Source organism: Pongo pygmaeus, chromosome 10 (assembly GCF_028885625.2).
Source record: "Pongo pygmaeus isolate AG05252 chromosome 10, NHGRI_mPonPyg2-v2.0_pri, whole genome shotgun sequence".
In the NCBI taxonomy this organism is placed as follows: domain Eukaryota; kingdom Metazoa; phylum Chordata; class Mammalia; order Primates; family Hominidae; genus Pongo; species Pongo pygmaeus.
The window spans coordinates 131,416,650-131,428,695 of record NC_072383.2 but is presented as its reverse complement, the minus strand read 5'-3'; the positions used below and the strand labels follow the sequence as shown (position 1 = coordinate 131,428,695).

Sequence of the window (12,046 nt, the reverse complement as noted above, 5' to 3'; positions counted from 1 at the left end):
CACACCACATACACATGCACTCACACCATCACATACACGTGTACTCACACACACCCCGTCATGTACACATGCAGTCACACACCATCATGTACACATGGCACGAGGTCATGTACACGTGTACTCACACCGTTTTACACGTGCACTCACACACACTGTCATGTACACGTGCACTCACACACCATGTACACACAGAACACACTATCATGTACACATGACACACACACTGTCATGTACATGTGCACTCAACACACCATGTACACACATCCACACACATGTACACATGTGCACACATGCATGCACTGTCATGTACACATGCACTCACCCACACCATCATGGAGACACGTGTGCTCACACACCATCATGGACACACGTGCACTCACACACACCATCATGGACACACGTGCACTCACGCCATCATGGACACACGTGCACTCACACTGTCATGTACACATGTGCACACACACAGGACTCCTAACCCCTGGCCCCACGAGCCTCCCCTCTGGGTCTCTGCTCAGCGGCTTCTCTGGGGGTTCCTGCACCCCCTGGGCCTAGTGTGCTTGGGGCACCCACAGCCTCAGCCTCACTTCCCCAGGCACCTCCTGCTCTCTGATACTGGCTGCATTTGCTCCTGTTCCTCATCTCTGGGAGAGCTGGGATCTGGCAGCCAGTGCCCCACACACCTGCAGATCAGCTCCACTCACCTCTTCACACCCAACCAGCACTGTCAGGGGGCCAGGCTGCAGCCCCCATCCCGCCTCAGAGGCCCCACCGGGGTTTCCTTCCATCTCGCCCTCTACATCCCCGCAGCGGATGGCGTGTGGATCTCAAATCCACTCTCCTTTTTCTCATTAGTGTCCCTCCCAGCACAGCCCTGGCTGGGCTGGAATAATTAATGAGCCTGTGTCAGGGAATGAATAAAAGATGGCCCCCTGGCCCCGAGCACGTGGCTGACCTTTCTTGGAGCCGACCGTATTAATATATTCTCGTGTTGTCAGGCTCAAAGTGCTAACTGCCTCATGAATTATTTATCAACACAAAAAGTCTTAACCAGAAACAGTGTTAACATTAATTCCTAACCCCCGTGTCACAGCAGCCCGGCCTGTTCCCATAGTTGGATTTCAGCTTGATGGGCACCCCAGACTCCGGCCTGGCCCTCTCCAGCAGGGCTGTGCGCCGCCACCTTCACTGCCTGTGCCACCCTCCTCGGTCAGGCATCTCCCTGTCCTGTGGGGCTGTCCTGCCTGGTGGATGGCTGTGGCCCCCGTACCTGGGAGTGCTGCAGGGAGCCGTGGGTGGGGTGAAAGGCGGCACTCATGAGGCCCCTCTAGGGCGGGGTCCAACCCCTCCCCTGGGACCTGGGCTGGGCTGGGAGTCTCTGACCTGCAGAATGTGCTGGAATGGTGCTGCCGGCCTGGCTGAGGCTCTGGGAGGGCTGGCCACAGCTGCCTGGGCCTTGAGCCACCGAGGCCCAGAAGCCAGGCACGTCAGCAAAGCCACCCTGAACCCTCCACCCAGCCCAGCCACCAGCCACCGTCCCCAGGAGACCCCAGTGAGCACAGTGCAGCATGGAGGAGCCACCCAGGCTGAGCCTTGCTCAATTCTGACCCACAAAACGGGAGATAAAAGAGCGTGTGCCCGCCTCGGGGATTGAGCCCTGTGTGGGCACATGCGGGGCAGGGAGGTGGCGAGGAGAAAAGGGTGGACAGGGAGGGGACCAAATCCATTGGCCCCATCTGGACCCCGCCCTGGCAGAGGGTGCGACAGGTGCAGCTGACGCCTGGGCCTCGGCTTCCGCATCTGCAGACAGAGGCGAGGTCTCTTCATGGACGTCACCTGTTTGCAATCAAATACCATAAGCGGAGGAGTCAGATGATCTAAATGCCATGGAGATGGTGTTCTCACACGCAGACACTCCCTTCACCTGGGGCCTGACAACGCAGGTAGCGTCCCACCCTCTGCAGCCCAGAGAGGCCAGACCTGGAGTGGAGGCAGACGGCAGGACAGCCACCTCCCAGGACCCCAAGTCCCTGCTGCCCCCGTGCTGAGTGGAGGCAGACGGCAGGACGGCCACCTCCCAGGACCCCAAGTCCCTGCTGCCCCCATGCTGAGTGGAGGCAGACAGCAGGACGGCCACCTCCCAGGACCCCAAGTCCCTGCTGCCCCCGTGCTGACCTCCCAGGGCTGAGTGGTGGTGCCTGGGCTGCTGGAATAAACCCAGCCTGGACCCTGCCCCTCTCAGCACTGGGTGGGTCAGCCCCTTTGTCACTTAGCCTGGGGTGGTGGGGGATAGTGGCACTATCTGCACAGCCTCCCATCCTCTATGGCCCAGCTCCCCTGCACCCCTCCCTGTTCTCTCCCACAGCGGCACCCGCCCGCCTCAGGTCCTGCACACACAGGCTTGCCCCTACCCAGACGCCCTGGCCTGCCCCTTCTGAGATGCTGCCCCGACCCCGGCCCACCTTCCTTCCGACCTGGCAGCTGCTGCTCTCTTTACCGACTGGCTCCTCTCCCCTCTGGAATGGCAGCTCCCTGGGGGCAGAGACCCTGTGTGACGTGCTCCTCACACCCCAGTGCCCGGCATGGAGCCCAGCCCAGAGTCAGGCTGTGCTGAGGCCACTGCCCTCAGGCACATGATCACCGTGGCATGGACAGACAGATGGGTGGCAGATGGGGGACAGGTGGTGGGTAAGTGCATGGATGTGGGTGGGTGCAGATGGACAAATGGGTGGGCAGATGGGCACAGGCTGTGGCCACCACGGGGCGAAGACATGGCTCAGCCCCCACCCCTATGGTCCCCACACAGCAGCCAGCCTGAAAGACCCTCCTATGCTCAGAGGTTGGGAGGAGACTGCAGCTCTCTGACTCCAGGGAGAGGCTGGGTCGGGAGGAGACTGTGGCTCTCTGACTCCAGGGAGAGGCTGGGTCGGGAGGAGACTGCGGCTCTCTGACTCCAGGGAGAGGCTGGGTCGCGAGGAGACTGCGGCTCTCTGACTCCAGGGAGAGGCTGGGTAGGGAGGAGACTGTGGCTCTCTGACTCCAGGGAGAGGCTGATGGGTTTTTATTGCTTCTGTACAAATTATGGCTGCTCAGAAGAGGCCCAAGGAGCCCTGTAATGAGTGTCATAAACCTGCCTTGTAAAGACAGTGCCTGTATCGGGCCCTGGCACAGAGCGAGGGCAGTGGGACCCCAGCGGCTGGTGGGCATCTGCAGTGTCCCACCTGGCTGGGTCTCTGCCCCTCCCACCCACCTCCAGCCTCCCTGTCCCAGGCATGCCCCCAAGCACGCGGGGTGGGCTCCTTCCTCAGGGGCCTCAGGGCCTCTCACTGGCCCCTCTGTTCAAACCTGTGCCTGCTTCGGCCGGCCTGGCCGCCCCCCCACCCTCCTGCGCTGCGCTTAACGCCCCGCCTGGGACAGCAACTCCTTGGCTTCCCTTACCCGGGTCTTTCCCATCTTTCTCCCCACGTGCATGCCTGGCCATGGACACATTCAGCACACACGGGCTGGAGGGGAGGCAAGGGGACGGATTTCTCCACACCTCAGTTTGTGCAGGGTGGGCATCTGTGACCCTGATGGAGGGCCTCGCCAGCGGGGACGGGAAGGGCCTGGCGGGGGGCCGTGGCCAACTGGGCACTACTGGGGGCAGAGGAGGGCGTGTGGGCATAGCCATGCAGGTGGCTCTTCTTGACGGGCACAAGGGGCTGGGCAGCCACATGGAGGAGAATCCTGGGTGGGTGTGGCCGAGTGGTGAGGGAGGTCTGAGGGTCTCAGCTCCCAGTCACTGAGGTGGGTGGCCCCGTTGGCCTCTCTGGGCCTGTGACCCTGTCCGGAGAACGGGATGATCTGGTAACTAAATGCCGCGTGCAGGGTGAGATGGGTCCCTGAGGCCTGGGCCTCACCATGGGCTGCCACCACCCTGCAGCTCACCCGGCCCCTCACTCTGGCCCCTGCTGGCCAAAGGCCCTTCCAGAACATTCTGTGCACGGGTGTGGGAGGGCGAGCCAGGGTCCTGTGCCGGCAGGAATGGCTCCAACCCCAGCAAGCTCTTGTGGATCCTCATTCTGTCTAATCGATCCACTAGTCCCCTGCCACGCTGGAGTCAGTCACCACATCCTTGGGTGGAAGCAACTCTACCTTATAGCACTGATGGTGGCTGAGAAGGCCAAACCACACACTCGGGGCAGAAGCTGCTGAGGATGAGCAATAGCTGGGGCTTTGCTGGCCACCAATGTGGACAAAATTACACCACTTTAAGGACGGTTCATAAAACCAGACCAGGTGACAAATGCCCGTGCCGCTCAGCAACACGGGAGGCTGCTGGCCTGGCTGTGGCTCCTCATTAGGCCGGAGGCCCCAGTCACAGATAGGCAGGTGGCAAGGGGTGCACACGTGCACGACACACAATGCCATGTGCACAACACACAACGCCACGTGCACAACACGCAATGCCACATGCACAACACACAACACCAAGTGCATAACACGCAACGCCATGTGCACAACACACAATGCCACACGCACAGCATGCAAACACACAAACACAGGTCACACACACGTGGATGCCCACACACACACACACACGCACACACAGAGGCCCAGAGAGGAACCCGTGACACTGTTCGACAAGGCAACGCACAGCCCCATGCAGCCCACCACACGGGGATACCGTGGACGCGAGCTGCACACAGGACAGGCACAGACCTGCCCACACGCACATGCACACACGCACGCACACACACACACATGCACATGCACACACACGCCCGCACACGCACAGCAGCCTCAGCCTAGGGAGCACCCCAGGAGTCTGAGGGCCTCAGGGAAGTCTCGAATCCCCACTAGTGGGTCCCAGGCTTCAGCACAATCCAGACCCTCGCCTGGGCCCCTCGCCTGCTCCTGGGTCCTGTCCTGCTCCTGGCCATGCGTCCCATGGGCCCAGTTCTTGGTCCTCCACCCCTGGGGTGGTCTGGCCTCCACCTGCCTCCAGTCTTCAGTGCTGGGGAAGAGCACTTCCGAGGAGGCCGGGCGCCTCCCTGCTGTCTGCCTGGAGCCTGGGCTCTCACCTGCACCCCCCCCACACACTGGACACAAGGGGCCCCCAGGGCTGACAGCATGGGCAACTGAGGGCCACACTGGACCAAAGCCCCGGGCGCACACCTGCACACGGCAGGGCCCATCTGTACACACCAGGGTCTGAAACACAGGTCTGTGTGCGCTGGGGCCCAGTGCACACACACAGGACCCTCTGCAGCCCTCAGGGTCCTCCCGGGCTCCTGTGGCTTGGAGGGGAACCCCATCCCCACTGCAGCAGGCCAGCCCCTCCCTCCACTCCCAACCCCACCCCCCACCCCGCCATCTGTCACTTGTGTGCCTCGGCTGTGGGGGTTAAGCTGCAAGCAGCTGGCAAGTTAATGACGGGCTTTCTCAGGAAACACAGAGTGCTCTGGACAGAAGGCTTGAATAATGAGTGGAGACCCAAAAGCAGAAGGGCACCCAGTGGCTCAGGGCAGAGAGACCCAGGTGCCCTGGGGGCCTCAGACCAGCTGGGGTGGACACAGGAGGTGGCCACGTGCACACCTCACCAGCAACAGGGGGCAGAACCCACCTTCCAGAGCTTAAGACCCGGCCCTCCCCCTGACCCACAGTGAGCCGGCAGGAGCCCTGCCCAGCACTCGGAGATGTCACCGACACTCACAGTCTGGCACCTATGCGGGGGCCGCAGTCCTCCTCCTGCCCATGGAGTCTGCATCAGGACACCCCACTTGGCCCAGGTGCCTCCCAGCAGCCGGAGCCAGGTGGCCTTAGCCCATTTCCGCACTCTTGACCCCGAACACGCACACCAGGAACTGGCCTGTCAGGACACCACCCAGAGAAGGGCAGAGGAGTGTCATCATACTCATGACAATGGCTGTCAGGACACCCACAGCCACCTCTGAGGGGTTGCCCCCGCGCACAGGCGACAACAGCAAGGCTGCCTGAGACCCCACGCAGCACAGGAGGAAGGAAAGCCCCAGGAAGAGGGCCCTTGGGCGGGCGGCCGCTCCAGGAACCACTGCCCAGAAGTGAGCTCCAGCCACCCCAGGTCAACAGCTCACGGACTCTGGACCAAACCAGGTGAGAGGCCAAAGGCAGAGCCCAGGGTGGCAGAGAAGAGCCCAGGGTGGCAGAGCCCAGGGTGGCAGAGAAGAGCCCAGGGTGGCAGAGCCCAGGGTGGCAGAGAAGAGCCCAGGGTGGCAGAGCCCAGGGTGGCAGAGAAGAGCCCAGGGTGGCAGAGCCCAGGGTGGCAGAGCTGAGCCCAGGGTGGCAGAGCCTAGGGTGGCAGAGAAGAGCCCAGGGTGGCAGAGCCGAGCCCAGGGTGGCAGAGCCGAGCCCAGGGTGGCAGAGAAGAGCCCAGGGTGGCAGAGAAGAGCCCAGGGTGGCAGAGCCGAGCCCAGGGTGGCAGAGCCTAGGGTGGCAGAGAAGAGCCCAGGGTGGCAGAGCCCAGGGTGGCAGAGAAGAGCCCAGGGTGGCAGAGCCGAGCCCAGGGTGGCAGAGCCGAGCCCAGGGCTTTAGACGGACCCTCAGGTGAAAGGGCAGCCTCAGGGGAGCTGGGGTGGGGGTACAAAGGGCCTGGCCGAGCCCCTGCTGTGACCCAGCCAAGTGGCCAATTCCTGCTCATGATCCTGGGTCCAGGGATCATGGGGTCCACTCCTGGCCTGTGGCCGCGCTGCCCATGCTGCTCCCTCGCTGCTTCGGGCTCTGCCACCAGCAGAAGCTGCGGGACGGAGACAGTGGGGGGCCGTCCCCACCAGGCCGCGTCCCCTCTGGCCTGGCCACACTGGGTCATTCCTGGTTTAATTACACACCCTATAAAAAGCTGCTGTGGTTTAGTGAGGGAGCCTCTCCGGCCTGGAAATTGCAGGGGCTGCAGGGATGGGGTGGGCGGAGTCCAGGCCCCCACCCTCCCACGAGCCGAGCAGGCCGTCAATCTGTAGAAATGGCTTTTATGGAGCTCTGGGTTTTACGATGTCATTAATGTTCCTCCTGATACTTAAGGGAAAATGAAACACAGTCATGAGGAGGGCAGGGGACAGCGGTGATGGGGGCTGGGGAGATGGTGCTGGGCCTCCAGGCCTGGGGGGCAGGGGTCGGCGCCTAGCCTCCCAGGCCATTCCCACAGTAAGTCCAGGCACATGTGCAAGGAGCCCTCCACCGCGCCATGTGCACCCACGGGGAGGCACGGCACACCCTGAAACACACCCGCTCCCCCGGACACACACCTGCTCCCCCCGGGGAACATACCTGCTCCCCCTGGGCACACACTCGCTACCCCCAGGCACACGACCATCATGAAGGGGAAGTCTCCTTCCCCCTGCCCGCCACGGGGTGCTGGCTCCCTGGGTGTTGCCCAGCCTGGGCCCAGGCCTCTCTGTCCAGGGTGAGGCAGGTGCCGGTCAGGGCACTGGAGGCGGCTGCTCACACCATGGGCACCTCCCACACCAAATGTCCCAGGCCCGCAACAGGACCCCAAGAAGCAGCCCGGCCTTGGCCCCACGGATCCCAGCACCCTTAGCCACAGCTGGGGTCTGTGCAGGCTGACTACTCTGAGGCTCCTGGCAAGGCCACAGCCACAGGGCCAGCCCGTCCCCCCGGGGCAGCATGTTAGCCTGGGGGCCCCCTGGCAAACCGTGAGCAGGACACACCCCCAAATCTTCACTCTGGAGCTTGTCCACCCCCCACCAGCCCCATGGTGGTTGAGGCCAGAACCAGTCTGGGGCTCCAGAGGGAACGTGGGCACGGGACTGGGGTGAGCTAGGTTGTGGGGCCTCGGACAGGTGAGGTGGGGACCTGGTCCTAAGGCCCCAGGGGCACAAAGATGGAGGGGGGTGCTGGGGGACTTACAGAGTAGCCTCTCCCCGAGACCGCATGCGCAGAGCTCTGCAGGAAGGAAGAGGGGACAGTCAGTGAGGCTGCCGCTCGGAACGAACTCCCAGGGATGCACTCGACGGCTGCCCCACAGCCCTCAACCCTGCCCCGCAGCCCTCAGCCCTGCCCTGCAGCCCCGCAGCCCCGCAGCCCTCAACCCTGCCCCGCAGCCCCGCAGCCCACAACCCTGCCCCGCAGCCCCGCAGCCCTGCAGCCCTCAACCCGGGTGGGGACAGGTCCAGATGCCCAGACCCAAGACCACCAGTGAGACATCCTCTCAGGCAGGGGCCACGAGCGCTGAGGCCGCAGGGAGGCGGACAGACCTAGGCGTCGTGGTGGGGTCCTCCCCAGGGGCTATCGTCCTCCTGAGGGGCCCAGCCAGTCTGAGGCTCCCCTGCAGCAGCTCTGGGATCCAAACCCGAGGAGGCTCCCACAGGGACGCCCTTGGCTAGCTCCCTGTCCCCAAGAGGGAAGGCCCCACCAGAAATGCTCCTCAGAGGAGGCAGGAAGACCTGGGGGAGGTCAGCCCAGGGCTCCAGCTTCTGCTGACCTCCCTCTGTGCCCACCCACCAGAGAGGTCCACAGTTGCAGGACTTCGGGGAGGGTGCCCTGGCTAGACAAGGAAGGCTTCCGGGAGGATGTGCCAGATGGAGCCCTCAAAGGAGGGTTCACCACAGGGGCCTGACAGGTGGCGGGGGTTGGGGCTGGGGGATGGTAGCTGGGGGCCCCTCAGACATCAGGGCACGCTCTGGTCTACAGGGGCTGCTAGGGGCCCCCCACACCTTTGGTGGGGATCCCTCTGGCCTGCAGGGGCTGCTGGGGTCCCCCACACCCTTGGATCCCTCTGGCTCGAGTGGGTGTTGTGAGGTCTTCAGGACAGAGGTATGATCACACCAGCTACACACTCAGACCACTAGGGCCTCCCCCAGCAGGAGGGGTGGGGAAACAGGCTCAGGGCTGCTATAGTGGACGGGGTGGGTCACTGAGCCGGGCAGGGTGGGGCTCACAGAGAGGGTCCAGAGCAGCCTGAGGAGTGGGGGGCAGATGCAAAGATCCAACACCCCCTCTGAGGGGCGGGGCAGAGGAAGAAAAGGAGGGCTATGGGGCCAGCTGAGGGCAGCCCTCCACTCTCCCAAATCAATCCACAACCCCCACTGCAGAGTCAGGGAGGACACCCCCTCCCCTTCCCCAGACAGACCCTTGCCGGGGACAGGTCAGCTCCTGAAGGGCCCCAGGGTGTCAGGGGACAGAGCCCAAGGCCCTGGGTCCCGATGGGCCCACCCGCCAGCTCCCAGCTGCCAGAGGGGTGGGGGGCCTTCATTGCCCCAAGTATGAGCCTCAGCCCCAGCTGCTGCGTGGTGCCCAGAATGTGACTTCCTTCACCAGGGGCTGGCAATTAGAGGACGCACCAGGGCAGCGGCGGCCCCAGGTAACTCCCAGCCTATTTTCCTAACTTGTGGCAACAAGATGGGGAGCCGGGCAGTGAGGCCTTCATTTAAATGATAATGAGATACCTCAAGTTCCATTCAGCAGAAACCTCCCCACCGCCCCGCCCCCCGCACCTGCAGGAGCTGGAGAAAAGGTGCCAACGGCCTCCTCCCAGCCCGCTGGGGTGCTCCGCCTCTGCCCCGGCCCAGCCCGATGCTCCCACGGCCGCGCCATCAGGGTCCAGCCCCGTCACTGGCCAAATCCCGCATGATAGCCTAAGTGTGGGGGGTCCCGGCCCCCCGGGGACCTGGGGCCCAGGGGCCTCTCTCAGGGACACCAAAGGCATGTCCTGACCCAGGTCAGTGTGTGCCTCCCCCTGGCACGGGCACATCGGGAGCCAGGACGGGATGCTCCGCCCAGACCTGCTCAGGGTGAAAGAAGCACCTTCCACTGACGTTTAACAAACCCCAGCTCCTGCTGCCTGCCACACTCCGCCTGTCTCCCGTCCCAGGCCCACGGGGCGGGTGGGTGCCCCCGGCTCCTGCTGCCCCCGGCTCCTGCTGCCCGTCATGCTCCGCCTGTCTCTCGTCCCAGCCCATGGGGTGGGTGGGTGTCCCCAGCAGCGGGGCAGGACCCACAGCAGCCCAGGCGTCCCCAGTGGCGGCCCAGGGGTGCCCATCTTGAGACTCGGCGGCCGTCCGCCTGCCCTCCACCCCCAGGCCAGCGGTGCAGGCGCAGCGTCCAAGGATTAATGTTTTGGGCTCTGGGCTCCTGCCAGCTCGCTCACCATTTCTTCATTTAAATTTCTCCTAATGGGAAAGTCCTAATGAGTAAAAAATCACGCTTTAACGAAGGCAAAATGCTCATTGCTAAGACAAAGCCTTGGTGGGAAACCGGGCCCTAACCAGCGGCTTCCTGGACGCCCTTGTGCAGGGCGCAGCGGGCAGGCGGCCCAGACTCGGACTGGACGCCCTTGTGCAGGGCGCAGTGGGCAGGCGGCCCAGACTCAGAGCCTCCGGGCGCAGGCAGCTGGGTACTCACATCGCTGAGCGGGTCCCGGGAGCTGGTGGCTTCGAGGATGCTGTCGTCGTCACTGTCCCGGTCGCCCCCTTTGGACACGGTGACCTTCATCTGGGACAGAGAGAGACACTGTCTCAGGCAAACCCCCACCTCACCGCGTCCGCATCAGGGCCCCCTGGCTAGGGCTACGTGCCTGCTCCTGGCACCCTGGCCCCAGGCGCCCCGACAGCCGCTGGGCGCTTTGGGATGTGATGAGCTGTGGTGGGCTGGGTCCTGGTCTGGGGGCGGGAGCAGCAGCAAGGCAGAGCTCTGCAGAGCCGGGAATGCCATCCCAGCTGACGGCGCACACACTGATAACACCCTCTACCAGGATGGGGAGGACCTACCCAGGACCCACCGGCTCAGTGACACAAGAACCGCCACGTGCTCGGAGCCGCCCCTTCCACAAGCTGCTGACTTTGAAGACATCCTGGCGGTGCTAGGAACCACGGGCAGGGCCTCCGCTCACACCATGGCTGGTTAGCACCACCCCATCTGGCTGTACAGGGCTATGACCTCCAGGTCGAGCCTCAGTGCCACCCACTGTCCCCTGGCTGTGCCCACACCACCTCCTTCGGTTGGCACCATCCCAGGGCAAGCAGCGAGGTGGTGGTGGGACCTGGTGGGACCTGCCTGTCCCTGGCCATGGGCCCTTGGGCCACTGCTCGGCCTCCCCGTGCCTCAGTTTCATCACCTGCTGAAGGGAACACCCATACTCACTGCCCACTGCCACCACCTCTGACACCAGCCAACATGGGCGCCGAAGCGTGCCAGGGCCTGGCCCGGGCACTTTGCACGCACTCACACATTTGCTCACACAGTGGCCCCGAGTAGAAACTATTTTCCTTTACATTTCACGGATGAGAAAACAGAGGCGCAGACAGGTTAAGTGACCACGCAGGGACCAGACCCCGAGCCCTGCATGTATTTAATTTTTTTACTTGGAAATAATTTCAAACCCGCACAAAGCTGAGGGAAGTGAGAGGCCAGAGCTCCTGCTGGCCAGCACCCAGCAGGGACGCCCCTGCACGCCAGCTCCCAGCCTCCCGTGGAAGCCCAGCGGTCTCCCTCTCTGGCCACCTTGGATCTGGAACAATTCTGCACCTTGTGGTGACACGCCCCAGCACGTCTGGGCCCCCAGGCCTCGCACCCCAGGGCCCCTGGTGAGGCTCTTTACATTGAGTCATCCAAGTCAGGAGCACGCCCCAGCCCGGGGAAACCCGTCCCAGGACTGGCTGGTGTGGCTCCCTGCTGCCATGAGCCTGGCTCCCCGCCGACCTCGGGCTCAGCCAGAGGCCCACTCTGTGCACCTCCTGCAGCAACAGGACTCCCTGGGTGGCTGACAGGGTGCACACAAGGCAGACGGTGCCAGTGCGAATTAAGGGATGTCACCCAGGCCCCTGAGGTCAAATGCCCCCGGCCCATGAGGTCCATCAAGCCGCACAGTAGCAGGAGCCCACCCTGGAGGAGCCCACCCCGGAGGAGCCCCGGCCAAGCAGGGATGCAGCCCCGAGGAGTCTGAGCCTCACTGGGCAAGAGCCGGGGGCAGGGCGGTGGGCTAGTGACCTGCTCAGCTGTGCAGTAGCCCCCACAGGTCCTGGCTGGGCTGCCCGGCTCTTCCTGGCACTGTGGCCTCGGGCAAGTGACTGGCCTCCCC

At 63.7% G+C, this 12,046-nt stretch overlaps 1 protein-coding gene across 17 annotated transcripts in view; it reads right to left on the bottom strand.

Annotated features, from left to right (window-relative positions):
* Positions 1-12,046, bottom strand: part of FBRSL1 (fibrosin like 1) — a 93,954-nt gene that overhangs the window by 48,061 nt on the left and 33,847 nt on the right. For 15 of the 17 annotated variants that reach the window (XM_054444842.2, XM_054444845.2, XM_054444834.2 and 12 more), the window contains 2 exons: positions 10,372-10,461; positions 7,879-7,914 (listed from right to left, as the gene is read on the bottom strand). The exons of 1 other annotated variant lie outside the window; for it this stretch is intronic. In XM_054444842.2, coding sequence (XP_054300817.1) covers positions 7,879-7,914; positions 10,372-10,461 — 126 coding nt within the window. The remainder of the gene's footprint in view (positions 1-7,878; positions 7,915-10,371; positions 10,462-12,046) is intronic. One more of the 17 variants, XM_063646851.1, reaches the window with a different exon arrangement.